Source organism: Medicago sativa, chromosome 8 (assembly GCF_051527215.1).
Source record: "Medicago sativa cultivar Bolivia chromosome 8, Bolivia_mono, whole genome shotgun sequence".
Taxonomy (NCBI): Eukaryota; Viridiplantae; Streptophyta; class Magnoliopsida; order Fabales; family Fabaceae; genus Medicago; species Medicago sativa.
Genome location: NC_140756.1, coordinates 10,822,992 through 10,840,515, shown reverse-complemented (window position 1 = coordinate 10,840,515; position 17,524 = coordinate 10,822,992). Strand labels below are relative to the sequence as shown.

At 34.1% G+C, this 17,524-nt stretch overlaps 3 protein-coding genes across 3 annotated transcripts; 2 read left to right on the top strand and 1 right to left on the bottom strand.

The window, feature by feature from the left end:
• Positions 1-522: 522 nt before the first annotated feature.
• LYK3 (protein kinase family protein / peptidoglycan-binding LysM domain-containing protein) lies at positions 523-6,259 on the top strand. Its single transcript, XM_085734621.1, has 11 exons — positions 523-1,595; positions 2,788-2,865; positions 2,979-3,281; positions 3,410-3,555; positions 3,644-3,733; positions 3,840-3,945; positions 4,309-4,460; positions 4,541-4,641; positions 4,734-4,881; positions 5,217-5,324; positions 5,790-6,259. Exons 1-11 carry the CDS (start codon positions 986-988, stop codon positions 5,952-5,954), a joined length of 2,007 nt encoding a protein of 668 aa, XP_085590747.1. The 5' UTR covers positions 523-985; the 3' UTR covers positions 5,955-6,259.
• A 1,037-nt stretch (positions 6,260-7,296) lies between these two features.
• On the top strand, positions 7,297-10,019 carry LOC146896874 (uncharacterized). The gene is made up of 4 exons (XM_085734620.1): positions 7,297-7,644; positions 7,824-7,937; positions 8,540-9,437; positions 9,534-10,019. The coding sequence occupies exons 1-4, from the start codon at positions 7,525-7,527 to the stop codon at positions 9,761-9,763; spliced, it is 1,362 nt and encodes a 453-aa protein (XP_085590746.1). The 5' UTR covers positions 7,297-7,524; the 3' UTR covers positions 9,764-10,019.
• Positions 10,020-12,436: 2,417 nt separating this feature from the next.
• ELF7 (hydroxyproline-rich glycoprotein family protein) lies at positions 12,437-17,248 on the bottom strand. Its single transcript, XM_085734619.1, has 12 exons — positions 16,116-17,248; positions 15,847-15,915; positions 15,061-15,168; positions 14,789-14,969; positions 14,637-14,713; positions 14,414-14,533; positions 14,131-14,236; positions 13,525-13,611; positions 13,333-13,401; positions 13,167-13,238; positions 12,907-13,050; positions 12,437-12,825 (listed from the first exon to the last, which is right to left on the bottom strand). The coding sequence occupies exons 1-12, from the start codon at positions 16,928-16,930 to the stop codon at positions 12,694-12,696; spliced, it is 1,980 nt and encodes a 659-aa protein (XP_085590745.1). The 5' UTR covers positions 16,931-17,248; the 3' UTR covers positions 12,437-12,693.
• Between the last annotated feature and the right edge of the window lie 276 nt (positions 17,249-17,524).

Sequence of the window (17,524 nt, the reverse complement as noted above, 5' to 3'; positions counted from 1 at the left end):
CACCAAAACTAAAATATTATTTGAATAATTATATCAATGCTTTTAACAAGACTAATTATATTAATGCTTTTAACAATTCAAGTAATGAATAAATCGATATGACAATATTTTTCCCAAATGAAAAAGTTAATGGACTTTTTAGCTTGACACCAGCAATGTCACTTTTGACCTAGAAATCAACATCATAAAAAAGAACCATTTAATCCAACCAACTAAACAATGTTTTATCGTGATTAACTTACCTTTTAGCTTAGTCAATCTTTATTTATAACATTTATTTATCCTACACATTACACAAGATATTCCGTATTGTTCTTTGAGGAGAAGCAAGCAAGGGTGTACTAGTCAAAAGAAAAGAATAAAAATCTTCTCTACAAAATACCTATACCTCTTTACCCTCACTTCAGGTTCTCAACAATTTTCTATTAACATTAACAAGTCACTTTCACCTTTTACTGTCTTCATTAATCAGAGTTTACCTGAGTAAGTGACTACAAACAAAACACAAACAAAAACAAAAACACTCTCTTCATTAATGTTCTGTTTTTTTTAATTTTCACTCTCTTCATTCTTTTCTTCTTCTCCTCTTTACCTTAAAGTACCATTTTTTCCTTAACTTCTTGCTTCCTAAATTTAGCATACACCATTTTCCTCTAATTATTCTTCTCAACTTGTATTCTCTCACTTTGGATTTTTCCCATTTTTTTTTTATAAAAAAAGCTTAATTTTTTAAGCTGGTTTCATCTTAATCTGAATTTTTTTTCTTCATTTTTTGATTTTTCTTAGCTGAATTTGTATTGGGTTGTTTCATTTTCCTTCAAATCTAGATCAAGTTGTTTCCTTTATTTCCCTCCATTGAAACAAGCTTAAGCTCTTTTGGTAAAGCTTGCTCTTTTACATCCCTTGAGCTCAAACTGATTCCATTTCCACCATTTTCTGTGACCCTTTTGCCTTAAAATTGTTTTCAGTTGTTTATTTTCAAGCAATGGTTCTTATAGGAAAACCCCATTTGAAGTTGCTTCAGTTTGTTCTGTTTCTGTTGTACCTTAATTTTAACATAAGCAGTTCTTCTCAGATGGCACCAATGAACTGTACGGATACTAGAAGAGTTTGCACATCTTTCTTGGCCTATAAGCCTCAACAAAATCAATCTTTGGGAGTGATTCAAAGCATGTTTGATGTGTTACCAAGTGATATCACAGTTGAAGGAAATGGTTGGGATTACATATTCATAAGGAAGAATTGTTCTTGTGCATCTGGGATCAAGAAATATGTGTCTAATACTACTTTTACTGTGAAAACCAATGAAGGGTTTGTGGATGATTTGGTTATGGATGCATATGATGGGCTTATTTTGCTTCCAAATACTTCAAGGAAGGCAAGGAATGGTGCTGTTATATCATTGAGGTTGTTTTGTGGCTGTTCTAGTGGATTGTGGAATTATTTGTTGAGTTATGTGTTGAGAGATGGGGATAGTGTTGAATCTTTGGCTAGTAGATTTGGGGTTAGTATGGATAGTATTGAGGGTGTGAATGGCCTTGATGGTCCTGATAATGTTACTGTCGGTTCACTTTATTATATTCCTCTTGATTCTGGTTAGTCTTTCTTTCATGGCAATCTTATTCAATCCTTTCTTGGAATTTGTTTGTGTGTATATTTATTTATGTATGTGTGTTTATATGTTTGAGAGGGATGTTTTGGTTGAGGATGTGTTAAGAGTCCCCCAATTGGATGTGATATGACCTGAAAATGTGTTTATATGTGGCTTACAATCCTAGCCTAACAAACCGATTTTGTAGGGTAGAGTTAGGCTCATCCCAAATTATAAGATGCTATAAGAAGTTAGCCAATGTTCGTTAAGCCACCTTCATCGGGTCACGATACATATGTCCGGTCTTGAGCGTGAGGGGTGTGTGTGTGTTAAAAGTCCTACATTAGATACGAGTTTAGTTCTATATAACTTTGTGATGGTATCATAACCTACCCAATATCCGTAGGCCACCTTATATCGGACCAATCTTGAGGATGAGGGGAGTGTGTTAAGAGTACAAATTTGATGAAGTTTAATTCTATATAACTTTGTACAGTGGCATATTGTTTGTTTTATGGCAACTGGGTGGAATTTGAGCATTGGGACTATTTCGGTTGAATGGTTTATGAGGTTTTTGTAATTGGTATTTGGAGATAAAATGACTGAATTGATAAAATGATATTTGAGCATTCTAGTTTGAAGGTTTTCTTAGATCACTTAGGGTCAGTTTGGTTTGGATTGACTTATTTGAGCTCATCTATTGACATAAGCACTTGTGAGGTTGTTTGGAAGAACTTATGGAAATAACTTATAACATGTCAGAAAGCTGTTTTCAGCTTATTTCCATAAGCTCTTGAGGATACCTTAAGAAAACTGCTTATAGTTTATATGGAAACAGTTGGACTTTATTTTATCTATTGTTATAGAAATAGTTTAAACATGTCACTGATATGATTAACACTTTATTTAGTTTGTTTCTCCAAACATGACTTTTAAGCTAATAGAATAAACTTCCCCATGATAAATGTGAATTTAAAGACGGGTTGCGAAAATGAGATATGGGAAGATAATGTGTACATGTAAGATGTAAGGGATTGAGTATCAAGTCAAAGTGATTTCATTTAAGTGCCATTACCTTTTCCCTGATCATTTTCATATGATTGAATCAATATTCAAATTGTATTTATAAATTGCAATAATAATGTTACTCACCCTTGAATCCTAACCACAATTTTAATTACTTTACTTCATTTCAGTTCCTGGTGATCCTTATCCTCTGAACAATGCTTCTCCACCAGCTTCTGTTCCTACCCCTTCTGTCGATAATATTTCAGGTATTCATCAATTCACAGACTGGTATAAATAAAATATATCGGTATTTCCACTGTAGTAGAATGTTCAATTTAATTAACTAATTAGTTTTATTTTATATATATATTTGTTACAGGTGACCAGGACAATCATAAGTATCATGTACCCTATGGATGGATCATTGGAGGTTTAGGAGTTGGTCTTATTCTGATAATATTAGGCGTAATTCTGTGTGTTTGCCTGAGATCATCAAATTGTTTTTCTGATTCTCGAAGTCATGAAAAAGATGCTGAGGGAAAGGTCTCTCATAAATTCCAAATTCTTCGGAATCCAAGTTTTTTTTGTGGTTCTGGACGGTACATATGCGGCAAACATGTTGACCAAAAGCAAACAGACGGCGACTCCAGCACTCACACGATTACTGTTCCCAAAGCTTCAAGTATGTAACCTTCTTATTGTATTCTTAAGTTGTATATTTTATCTATGATTGTAGCTCAAAGTAATTATGTTTCGCTTGTACTGTGTTCGGCGTGAATATGCATAACATGTGTACATTTATAATTGTAGCGCTAGGGCCAGACGTATTTGACATGGATAAGCCGGTAGTTTTTGCATATGAAGAGATTTTTTCCTCAACAGAAGGCTTCTCCGATTCAAATCTACTTGGACATGGAACATATGGATCTGTCTACTATTGCCTCCTTCGTGACCAGGTTCATGACTGTATACTTGAAATCATGTTATAGTATAAGGTATAAAGTGTGTATTTTTCTCATACAGTTTTTACTTGAATCCTTCTAGGAAGTCGCTATTAAAAGAATGACTGCTACAAAAACAAAAGAGTTTACGTCGGAGATTAAAGTTCTGTGCAAGGTTCATCATGCTAATCTGGTAATTTCTTTTTCGATCAGAATGTATCACACACTTTGAGTCTGAAGCCAATTGTAAGGCATATATCTAGTGTCTGAGTTGTATTTTTTTTTTTAATTTGTCAAAGGTAGAATTGATTGGCTATGCAGCTAGTCACGATGAGCTTTTCCTAGTTTATGAATATGCTCAAAAGGGTTCACTCAGAAGCCATTTGCATGATCCTCAAAATAAGGGTAAGTTTATGCATCTATATTTTGGTCTGTTGAATAGTAATCTCCCCTATTTGTGTGGACCTATAAATTTATATCTATATTGAGTTTTTAAAAAGTTGATGATATGTTTTGGTCTTATGGAAATAACTTATGACGTGTCTGTAAGTTGTTTTTAGTTTATTTCCATAAGCTATCCTAGATAGCTTATGGAAACAACTTATAGCATATTTGAAAATAATTTACCTTTATTTTATCTTTTATTATAGAAATAGCTTATACATAAACACTTACATAATAAACGTTTATGCTATAAGCGCGTAATTAAGTTGTTTATCGAAACAAGACCATAGTTTATGTCATGACCATTATTTATCTTGATTATAGGTCATTCACCACTTTCATGGATCATGAGGGTTCAGATTGCACTTGATGCTGCTAGGGGACTTGAATATATACACGAGCACACAAAAGCTCATTATGTCCACCGTGATATCAAGACAAGCAATATTTTACTTGATGCTTCTTTTAAAGCAAAGGTAATGACTAATTTATACGCTATTACATATTTTCTATACGCTGATTGTCATTTGTTACTGAACACTCTTTGTTTCTCTAGATTTCAGATTTTGGGTTGGCAAAACTTGTCGGGATAACAAATGAGGGAGGAGACGTTTCAACTACAAAAGTTGTTGGTACATATGGATATCTTGCTCCGGAGTAAGTAATGTTCAGTATACTTTTTTCCATCTAATTTGCTCCTCCTTTGTAAAAAAGAGTAATATAGAGAAAACATTTATGTTGTTTTGCAGATACTTAAGTGATGGCCTTGCGACAACCAAAAGTGATGTCTATGCATTTGGTGTTGTCCTTTTTGAGACTATAACCGGAAAGGAGGCCATTATTCGAACAGAAGGCATGATGACAAAAAATCCTGAAAGACGATCACTCGCATCAATAGTAAGTTCTACTTATAAGACATAATTGTGAATTGAAGTTCTACATGCATGTAGTTCTTCCTTGCTTTGTAGAAAAGTTGTAACTGGTAAATATCAGACCGAATGTGATGAGAATTTTATCAAATACTTTTCTATAGTTTCCTTATTTATTGCATCTTACATTCAAAACTTGACTGTAACATGCATTTCTCAGTGTCAATTGTTAGTTCCGCACTTTCTTTAACTTTTTCATTGCTCCTTTCCTTATTTCAGTCATGAATCATGATGGCATTTCCTAATGTTTTACCGTTTCTAATTTTTTCCGATGTTTAGCCTTAAACGTTTGTTAAATTGCAGATGTTGGCAGTTCTTAGGAACTCACCTGATTCCTTGAGCATGTCAAGCATGAAAGATTACATTGATCCAAATATGATGAATCTGTATCCCAATGATTGTGTATTTAAGGCAAGTTTCTTTATTTTTCACCTATTTTTCTTATGCATTATAGTATTATGATTCATTAACCAAGAAAATTTAAGATTGTTCAGCTCAAAGCATAATTGATGTGAAGTTCATCATATACCTCCCACATGAATCCACAAATCTGCACAATTTCTCACTTTAGCTCTTAAGTGATAAAAATTTGTGTTGGATATGGCTCATAGTTTATTGATAAGATCGCAGGTCGCCCCAGCATTATGGTTTACGAGTAATGTTGTAAAATGGACCGTAGTATTTAAACATAAGTTGTAATCTATAATCCTAAGTTTGAATAATAGAAAGGCACTGCCGTCACTCTTTATTTGGACGTAGGCAAAATTGGCCGAATTTTGTGATCAAATCCTGAATATCTGTTCTCTAACAATTTGCATGAAATTTAACGGTTGTGACTCATTCGTGTTTTGGTGTATTTTTTTTGTGTGTGCATAGATGGCTATGCTGGCGAAGCAATGTGTGGACGACGATCCGATCTTACGACCTGATATGAAAACAGTAGTGATTTCCATCTCACAGATTCTTTTGTCTTCTATTGAGTGGGAAGCAACACTAGCTGGGAATAGCCAAGTTTTTAGTGGACTTGTTCAGGGAAGATAGGAATCAAATAAAAAGGGTATAAAAAGCTCTTGGTATTTTTTTGCATGATTGTGATGTATCAATAGGAGCATAGACTTGGGAATGACATGTGGGTCAATCAATGTCTTCTTTTTGGCCATTTACTTTCCCAAATGTCTTGAAAGCTATAACTTGATTTTATTTTTAGCTATGTAGAAAATTGTAGGAGTAATTTAGAGCATGTGGTGATGGAGCTAAGGATGAATTTTATTTCCTTATGAATTTTATTTGATATATGAGTTGTAATTTTGACAGTAATATATATGTATGTTTATATTCTTTTTGTATTTCTTCATTTTTATTCTTCTCTTTGGTTTGAGTAATAATGTAAAGGCATGATGTGTCGTACTACTTTATTTTATGGTTTTAACTCCCCCCTTCAGTTGGCATAGATATTGCAAGATGCAAGGGTCAGAGTTCAAATCCTAGATTTGGCACTTATTCATTTCAATTGACTAAAATAAAGATATTTAACGGATACCATCTTTATAAGTAGAGATGTCAATGAGGTGAAGGCGCAAGGACTTCCCCGCCACCCATAGTGTTCCCCATTTCCCATCCGGGAGTTTTTTTCATCCCCAACCCCTCTGCAAGGAGCCCATCATCATTAAAAAAAATTAGTTTCATATTATTTTCTATTCAATTGATGGTAACAAAAAGATTATAAATTTAACCATAAAACAATTTTTTTTTGAAAGAAAACCATAAAACAAATTAAATTTAAGAGATTATGCATCACATAAATAAATTATTTTTTGGCTGCATCACATTATTAAATTAATTTCTAGTTTCAGTGAAAAATGTAAAACTTTTACATTTTGTTTCACTAAAACTAGAAATTAATTTAATAATGTGATGCAGTCAAAATAATTTCTTCTTATGAATAAAAATGGCCGAGGCCATTTCAGTTTCTTATTTTGTTTTTGTTTCATATTTCTTCTTTGTGATGCTTTGTTAAAAAAAATATATGTTATTTGTTGTAATAAAAATAAAAATATACTCCCTTCGGTCCTTATTGTAAGAAATTATTGACTTTTTAGATTCATAGAATAATTAATATATCTTGTTGTAAATATTGTCTAGATACATCACTTACATAATGAACTTAAGAAGTCAATTGTTTCTTATAATAAAGATCAGATGGAGTAATACATAACATCCATCCTAATTACATATTAGAATGATTTTGTGGATGTAACTATTCATATCCTTCAATAATTTTGCGAATAGTAAAAAAGTACAAAAAAAGAATAATTAATTTTTTTATTCATAATGCAAAATTGAGAGAGTTCAGAAATGAAAATGATCAGGGAAATAGTCAAATTTAAAGAATGAATAGTAAAAATCTATTAATTAATAATTATGAAAGTTAAGTTAATTAATTAACTTACAGAACTTTATCTAAAATTCAATAAAGATCCCTTACCTATGTGCTTAGGAATTAATAATTTGTACCGTTATACAAAACGACGTGGTTGTGTCGCGTTTAAGAAGCCGCCTCCAATCTAAAAATTCAAATAACACTGAAACAGAGTTCGAAGATTAAGCATTGATGAAGATGAAGAACAGCACCGCAACAACGAATCGCTTCAATCCCCAAAAACAAATCAACGATGATGATAATTCCTCCCTCACTCTCCTTCATTCCGATCTTTCCACTCTTCTTCATCAGGTTTCTCTTCTTTTCTATTTTTTTCCATTTTTTTTTTTCATTTTAGGGATTCAATGTTGTTGATTTATTCTATTATAATTACTTTGGTGAAAATTTCTATAGTTTGATTGTTTAATTTTAGGTTTTTGAATGAAAAATGAGAAAAATTATAATTATAATTTTTATTTTTATGTTATTAGATTGATGAGCTTGTTGTGAAAGCGCTTGAAGTGAAGAAGAGTGTAAGCAAAGAGGGGAAAAGTGATGTTGAATCTTTCTCTAATTTGTTGTCTGAAATGTTGTCGCGGTTAAAGGTAAAACCCCTAAATTTGGTTCTCCGCTGTATTTTTTAGTTTGTTTGGTTTTGTGGTGACAAAAATTGATTTAGAGTAAATTCATTTTGTAAAACTGTTTTCGGATAAAAGTGAGTTGAAGTGATTTATGTTCAAATATGTTCATGAAAAATTGAGTTGAACACTAATGTATGTTTGGTTAGCGGGAGAGGAAAATTGAATTGAAGGTAAAATAATTTGAGTATAAATATTAAGAGTGAACTGTCATTTTAGTCATTAAATGTATGAAAAGGTGACATTCTAGTTTCTTAATGCATTGAAATTATAAAAATATTTCTGAGTGAGTGTGTCTTTTGTTAGTAATTTCATGGACCGAACTGATCAAGTAAAGACACATTCAAGAACTAAGCTAATTAACAAAATACAGATTCGAGAATCAAACTGACTAACAAAAGAGATATTCTGAGATACTTTTATGATTTTGATGCATTCAGAGACTATAGTGACAACACTTGACACATTCAAGGACCAAGATTGTTGTTTAATCTTTGTTTTAATTCTTCAATATTCTATTTCTGAAGTTTTGCTCAGTTGAGTGTTTTTGTTGTTGTTATCAAATGCAGCCATGGGGACCAAAATTACAAAGTTCACTTTCATCAACTTCAGTGGAATCTGAAAGTAAAAGTGAAGAAGTTTCTTGTGATGAAAGTAATGTGAGTGATTCTGAAAGTCCTAAAGAGACTACATTAGTATCTCCTTCGCCTCTTGTTTCATGGCGTGCTAATTGTACTGTTCAGCGAGGTAGACAGATGTTTATGCTCACGCCACTTCCATTATCGAAATCATTGTTATCATCCAAACCACACCAACCACAAACCAAATTAGATTTCACTGAGTTGGCTTCCTCCAATAATGATTCAGTGCTTTACGGTGTTGTAACGAAACCAACTCCAATAAAGCCTGCCCTTTCTCTGGTGAGTGAAGAGGCAGCAGATAATGAAGAGCATGAATTGATTTCTTCGCCGGATCTTTCTAAAATAGACACCTCCATGCTTTATATGATGACTCCTTGCTTGAAAATGTCACCTCCAAAATCTTGTGCTTTGCTTGAACCCATATCTGAAATATGTCGTGTGGGTAATGATAAGTTTCGGAAGTCCACCCCTTTTCCTGTTGGAGTTCATTACAGTGATTCAGAAGATTCTGAAGCTTCTGGCAGCGATGGTGTGACACAGGGTTTGGCGTTGAAGTATCCAGATCTCATGGGGAAACATTGTGTTCCAAAGTCAGCAATTGGAAAGGAAAATGTTGAAGCATCACCTGTTTGGCTTACCTCACCTCCAAAAACTTGTGTTTTGTTAGGGACACCTGATGAGAAATCGTTGGACAAGGAAAAGGCTGATAACAAATCGTGTATGCATGTCACTAAATCCATTCTTAAGCAACAAGTCAATAAATTGAATGTGGAAGAGGATATTTCCAAAGGTCATAATCAAGCCAAAAAATCTTGTTGTAACCAAGGTAGTGTGGTTCACCTGTTATATATTCCTTATAGCTTGTTTGGTTAACATGGTATGCGTGCTTGATCATAGCTATTGTGTTTTTTCTTCTTTTCAGGTGATTTTGCTGGCGACTTATCACATATAGAGAGCACTCCCATGTGGCTGAATCCTGAAAACACGATACAAAGAGGGAAGCGTGCTGGTGAAAATACTTTGAAGAAGGAATTATGGGCTAAGTTTGAAGAAGCATCTAATTGTCCATTTGAGTCTAAGTTTCAAACAGTCAGTAAGAGTTCTCAGAAAGGGTTTCTTGACCTATTGGAAGAAGCTTCCTGTGATGAATAAGCTGAAAATATGAAATTGTCTAAAAATCTTTTTTTATCAGAAAAATGTCTCAAAATCTTAGCAAGCAAATAATATCTTATTGGAAAGTTTTGACATGTATGTACATGCTTGTTTTTGTTGTAAGATTTGTATCAAAGAGCCCTGGTGCATCCTATTCTAGTTCCACTTTGTGGACAACAGGAACTCATGTGAATCACAAGTGATACATGATAAAAATGTATATTTTTTGCCTAATGCACTACTGTGTATTTTTATATATTAGTATTCTCTGGCATTGTTTAAGGGATTAAACACGATATGCCAATGTTCAAAGATCCATTTTTGGGTCAGCAATAAGATACTTTAATGGAAGGGATACCTTTTTGTGGTCGGGCTAGGGACTTACATATTTTCAACTTCAAAAATTTGGAGCCTGGTCAATGTGATTATCAGCTTTTTGGAGATAAATGAGTGCTGCAGTATAGTGAGTCATCGAAACTTATACTAATGTTGATAAAAATGAAGGGCATTTGATACCTTGGTTACGGTACATTTTAATCTCATATTTCTAATCAGGAAAAAGCTAGCAGTAGCAACTAATAATCTTTGACATACTTTCAAACGTACTGTAGCAACTAACGAAAGAGATGTTAGGAGATACTTTTATGATTTTGTTCATGACTTTATTTCCATAAGTAAATATGCTAGTAATTTTATGAAATTAGAAAAATGTGTTGATGATTACTAATTTTGTTAAGTGGTCATTTATTCTCTTAAAATGCCTGACAATTATAAATAATTTATATCAGAATCATAAACTTACGAATATTCATTGCAATATAGTATAATTTTTAAGATATGGTAAATCTTTTGTTTTTTTTCTCCCTCTTAAAATGAACTCAATCGTTTGAATTTATTGAAGTTGTTGGTATATATCAATTTAATGTGTTCAATTTTGAATTTGATCGAAAAAAATTCACCATGTTCAATTGGTCACAGACCGGTGAACTATAACTCAATATCTCTCCACAGAGTTGGCGCGTTTTCAAAATTTGTGCCAATAACAATGAAAGTCAACACTTAAATTAATTGACAAAGTCGATATTGTTAAATTAGACACTTTATTTAAGTTTGAACCTGAAACCTTACAGACTCACAATTATGTATGTGAAAACGATAAATCACTCAATCTTTAGTAACAAATTAATCATCCAAGGAAAGGAACACGTTCGTTAATAGTCAAGAGTACAGTTCCTTTCTCATTCTATAATAAATAGATATAGAAAACTAAAGTGTTACACTGTTAAATGTATATAAAAGTCTAATTAATGTGAAGAATAACATAAATGTGCACATCCAAAAGCATAATACCTATTTCTCGAAAGAAAAGGAAATTATCTGCCCTCTTACACACTCATTCTCCGCCATATCTATTATAGTATTCATCACCATATGATCATATTTGGCAGCTTTGATGTTACGGATACTGTGTACTTTTTGTTATCAAAATAATGAAACTATTGATCATCTTTTTATGACTGGAGTGTGTATACGCGTAAACGGTTTTTTTATGGAGTCTGAATACCCAAAAACAACTTGGTTTGCATCTTCTCTCGGGGTTACTTGTCAACAATCAATTTCTACTCCTTGTTCCTTCAGTGCCTTGACTTCAAATATCAATGTGAACGAATCGGAACATGTGATGAAATTGGTGCTAGCTATGTTATGAACTTCGGAGAGTCTGAAACAATGCTTTGAGGGTCTTGACATTCCCTTGGTTTGGTGTAAGTTAATGCTGATGCAGAAGGTCCAGCTTAGGCTGGGAGATGAGGGATGTCTGCGGTGGTTAGAGACGCTGAGGCGATTATTGTTGTGGCGTCATGCTGCCAAACCATGACAATGCAAAAGCTCTGCTGGACCTTTTTAGACTATTTCCTCTTGTGAGCACAAAATTGATGATTGCATGAGTTTATTTTCCAGTTTTCATAATTTAAAACGTTTGCATGTTAGGCTTTTTGCTAATCAGGTTGCACATTATCTAGCAAAATATGCCACTTCCAATAATGATTTTGTGTGAATTGAGGAATCCTACTTAGCTTTCACTTTCAATTCATTTACATGTCAATAAACATATTACAGATTTTTCTTTCCATATTGAAATTCAATCTCGAAGTCATGACTTCTCATAGTCATGACTTCTCATATATGTTATAAACATATGTAACCATACCTACTACAGTATCTTGAGTTTATATATCTTCCACGGGAACTTCATTACAATGGCCGTAAAGACATTCTTTCACCAATCATGTATAGATATACTAATATGACAAGTGGCACTAAAATCTACCTACTTATGTGTAAGATCCCAATTTTGTACATCCCAAAATCATAACTTTTTCAAGACTTAGAAATTAGTCCCACTTAACATTGGGAGAAAACATTTACATCTGTCATCTTCCTCACCTACAATCACAACTCTACCTCTAGACCTCCACCAAAGTATCCACGACCACATTTTGATCAACCCACCAGACCTCCATTGATCGAAAGTATGATACACGCATATACTTCTTTAGATTGCCATTGAATTATTGGAGAGCAAAGAGAAATGGGGCAAATACATTATAATCGAGTCTTAGGAGTACTAAAAATGTTCACAAAAAACATTCAGGGCAATGACAGGATTCCATGTAGACTAACATGCTTTAAAATTTCATTATTTCTCGACATTTTCTATTATAAACGTGTGTAAACAAAATCTCTGTTAATTTAACAGCTGCCTACAATCTGAAAGTATATGCATTAGGTTAAATTAGACATAAAAAAAATGAGATTTGTCATTATTTAACCTTCATTAGAACACATACAAACTCAGCTAACCATGGCCAATCCAACAACCAACTTCATTGAACAAATTTGCGTAAGGTAGCGGCATCTGCACCAAAGAATCATTCAGACATTTCATCTTCTGCTCCACTAGATTGGAAGTTATCATGGTGATCTGCATCCCCATGTTGGTCGTCGAGATCGTCATCCATGTCTAGGCTCTTTGACGAATTGCCCTTTAACCTTGTATAAACCTTGAAAGGAACACATATATAGGGAATTATTTCGCAAATTCAAATAAAATGGCAAGCTTAAAGATAAAATGATTGCCGTACCTCAGAATCCTTCAGCTCAATTGCAGCAACGTTTGGTCTTCTCCTCACAGTCACTCTAGAAGGAGCTGGAAATTGCTCAACCTCATCGCCCGATCTTCCCTCTTTAGCCCTCTTTTTTCTTAAAACAAGTTTAGTTGGAAGAGGCTGCACATCAAATTACTATAAAATTAACACGTTGATGCTGAATGAGTAAGAAACAGCATGCCAGTAGGAAAGCTAGGAAAGCTGAGAAAGAAATAGACATTGGCTCCAGGAAATACCAAATAACGAGCTTCTGACTCATCAAATGAAACTAAGAATGTTGTGGGGTCATCTGCATCGTCACCTCGAACCTGATTAGGAGTGGAAAGAAAATGTCAGAAAAGTGTTGAATGGGGAATTTCTTTAGCAGTTAATGAATGGAATTTTGAAAATATTCGGACATACATCCCAATGATACTCGCGAACCCAAGAATAAGAGACGTCTTCATCTTCATCATATATATCTTTAGACAACTGCCATAACGAAGTTTATATAAGCCCATAACGAAGTTTATATAAGCCCAAATGTTAGTCACAGTTTTTTTTTTTAAATAACCAGTACTTCAAATTTGGAATCCAGTCACATGTAATGCATACCTCTCCTGGCTGTGGGACCATGTATGCCAAAAATTTCTCAGGATTTGCAGGATCTGAGCTTGATGCAACATAACTTTTCATTACTGCCTGCAAACCACAAAATAATAGGAGTCAACCTAACAACATTCAGCAGCCAACCCCATTGATCGAGAGTGTAACCAAAAAACAACCACTTATATATTTCATAAGTCGTTACTTGAAAAACACATACGTAACCGGAAGAACACCAATCAAGTATGAAATTAACGACCAAAAACTATATCAGTAATGGGATTTATCATACAGGATTTCTCATTTTAATTGAACACTAATAGTGCAATTGAGTCAATGACTATCCTACCAAGTAAACAACCTTATAGACAATATTTCAAAAGTATAGTTCCACTCCACTACATAGTAAGTCAAACTACAAGAGCAAATTAAGAAGACATTTAATGAATATAGATTTACAATTGGTTATAGTAACAATGCAATTCCTTTTTATACCGTCTACTGTATTACTTTCATATCTTTTCCCAGGATTTCCTGGATTTTAAACTTCATGAAACAGGCAAAAAGAATAGAGTTACTGATGAAGACTACATGCATCACTGCAACATAGCTTACCCTTGATTCAGAGATATCACGAACAGATTTGTCCAACTTATTGTACACTTCTGAATCAACCGTTGGAGCATTATCAAATGCAGCAATGACAAACTGATCATCGTACCTGCCAAGCAGAACAATAAACAATAACTTAATTAATATGAACAAATATATGAATGCCGTGAAGCAGTTTGCGCTTACAGTATCAAAAGATTGGATTTCCATACAACAAAAAAATGGGTGATTAATAGAACACACTAAGTAATAACATGACTTATGAAAGGTATATATGGAGCCATACCTATCAAAATCAGGCAACAATGGCATAAACTCAACAGGATACAACTCTTTTTTAGTTGCATGAACAGGTTGTGACTTAGCTATTTCAAATGATGCTTCGATTTCCCTCATTCGTCTTTCCCTAAAAGAGAGAATACAATAACAAGTTAGACAACGATAATTACTTCTGCAAATTAATTTATGTCTAAAATTGACTTTGGATAGATAAGCTGGCATATACATACCTATTGTTAAGATTTTCCAGAAGACTGCGGCCTCCCTTCTTCTCTCTAAGCTCCTTAGCTTGTTTTTCAGTTAAGGACTACAATAATATGTTTATAAGTTGTTGGTTGTAGAGATAGCAATTCATCCCTATATCAACATATATGCCTAATACCTGTTTAGCCGATTCCATGCTTAAAGGAGATATATATTGCGTTTTAACAAGCCATGCCACACCTTTATCAGTAGGTCTCTCTTTTCTTTTAATACCATCTTTTTTCAAAGGAGTAACAGCTTCATCATCTCGCAATAAATCTTCATCTTCAGGAGCAAGAGGTGGGCGGACACTGGGAGGACTGTACAAAAAGGGTTCATCAGACCTACTCATTCAGCATTATTCATTGATGTATATGTATTGAAATTTATTAAAGGGACCGAGGATAATACTTGTAAACACTGAGATCAAGCAGGTCCAGAGGTATCCCTAGATCTGGCTCCACAAAGAGTTTGGGTTTGTACATTTTCTCCAGAGATGTTATTGTATATTTTGCATATCTGGACAACAATCATACACTTGTTCGTAAGAAGCACATACAAATCAAGAAACTTAATTTAGAAAGCAACATCAAAATAAAGTTTTCCAATAAAACAACGGTGATCAGTGCATCACATATACCCGTAAAGCTTCAAAATCCATAAATATCAGTTCCTTACACGCAACCTGTTGACATCTTATAGGGATGTCCATTTGAAAAACAATCTTCTACCTCCTCTATAGTTTCCCCTTGTCTGCTAACTAAATGGTAAATCAGTGTGTGTATGCATGCACGCACACAAACACACCCCATCCCCTCCAGAACAAAATACTTAATAAACAAACTATTGAATCTAGCATGATGGATCAATATGAAAAGACTAACTCGTGTGACATTTCAATCAGACAGTCACAAATTAATTTCTTTAGGGCAAATGTCATCAAATACCAGAATTATACCATCCTAGCTACAAATTCCCCATAAAGAATCAACCATTTTATGTTTCTTGTTCGGGTATCAGTTATCCTTTTGAACACTTATCACCCACCAGTTGCCATTGCAATTAAGAGAAAGCTTTAGTTATTAAAGTGACAGAAAATATGATAAATTGATAACATTCAAAATCAGTACTCCATCAATCTAATATAGGTTTTGGTAGTTCTATACTAATGGAAATCACGGGAATGAGATAACATACTGATCTTTATCTTTCTTGAATGCCATTAGCTTAGGTTGTGCAGTTGGATCCGGTAGCTCATTTCGAAACCTTGGATGAGAATACAAATATAAAATTGTCAGTACTGGAAGTAAACACCAAAACACCAGATCAGATGCAAGAAAGTTAAGAACACTAAAAACACTGCAATAACATGTTTACTTGGATAACTATTCTTACATACACTATCATTTATCTTGTTTAAAACGAAAAATTAACCTAATTAACTACCCTATCATTAAAATCCTCACCTGAGCTTACACAAAAAAGTTGTAGGCTTTTTCAACCTATTTTCAACCCTCTCGCCACCCAACAACGGAGTAGCTCTCTTATCTCCCATTCGAGACCCGGCAATTGAACCGTGCACCTTTCCAGCTCCCCCAGATGACACCATCTGAGTCTTCTGCAACACACTATTCTGTGATTCTTTCAACTGCTTCTGCTGGTGCCTATGCTTTTCCTCTTGCCTGTGCTTCTCATACTCCTTCTTCTTCCTCATTCTCTTCTCTTCCTCTGTCTCAACTCTCCTCGGAAGATGAGCATGAGAAGACTTCTGATGCTGTTTATGCGAATGCGAAACTCCATCGCGCTCGCGTTTACCCAATGACCCTTTATTGACTACCCTCTCTACTTCATTGTTTGTCGGAGGAGGAGGCGGTGGCGAGGCTGGAGGAGGCGGCGGAGGTGGCATTGAAGAACCCGGTGGCGGAGGCGGTGGTGGCTGCTGTTGTTGATGATTGTATTGATTATTATTATTATTAGAAGGATAATACATAGAACCCGGTGGCGGTGGTGGTGGCTGATATGAATTATCTGGTGGAGGAGGTGGTGGTGGTGGCTGATATGGATAATAATTCGACGGTGGTGGAGGCGGAGGAGCATGAGGAACATGGTGATGCTGAATTTGATGCTGGTGATGTTGAAAGTTTGAATTTTGAGGTGGTAAATCAACAACACCACCGTAACCGTAAGCACCCCAATTACTTGGCCGTTGTTGCGGCGGCGGAGGTGGTGGTGCGATAGGGTTTTGACTCGCCGGAGGAGGGAAAGGCCTATAAGAGGCCATTCCTAATAATAATTATTCAAAAATCAAATCAATAATCACTAGGGTTAGGGTTAACTTTTTGAACTCTGTTTGCAATTTATAAACCCTAGAATGATAAATTAACGAATCAAAACGAGGTTACCGTCTACGATTGAAGATTTGAAGTGCTACCGTTTAGGATTGAAGTGTAGAAGATGAAGAATTCGAATCTATGATTACGAAGGAATTGAGATTGAGATAGATCGAAGAAATTGGAATAATAACAATGGAGATGAAAGAGGGAAAAAGAACAGTGAGTAATTTTTTGAGCTTCACGGTTTATTTCAGAAAGAGGGTGTTAAGTTTAGGGGAAAAGGTTCTCTCTATTATCAAAAACATGGATCAAAATATATGTCATATGTCTCTTCTTAATTTATTTTCAATAATTTTTTACTTTTTTTCTTTCAAAAAAATAATTTTTTACTTTTTTATTTTGTAAAGCAAATATTTTGATTTGGAAAATATTTCTTTTAAACCACACAAAAAAAATATTATGCTACATAAAATATAATAAAATATAAAATATTAAATTAAATATTTTATATTTTATTATACTTTATGTAGCATAATACTCCC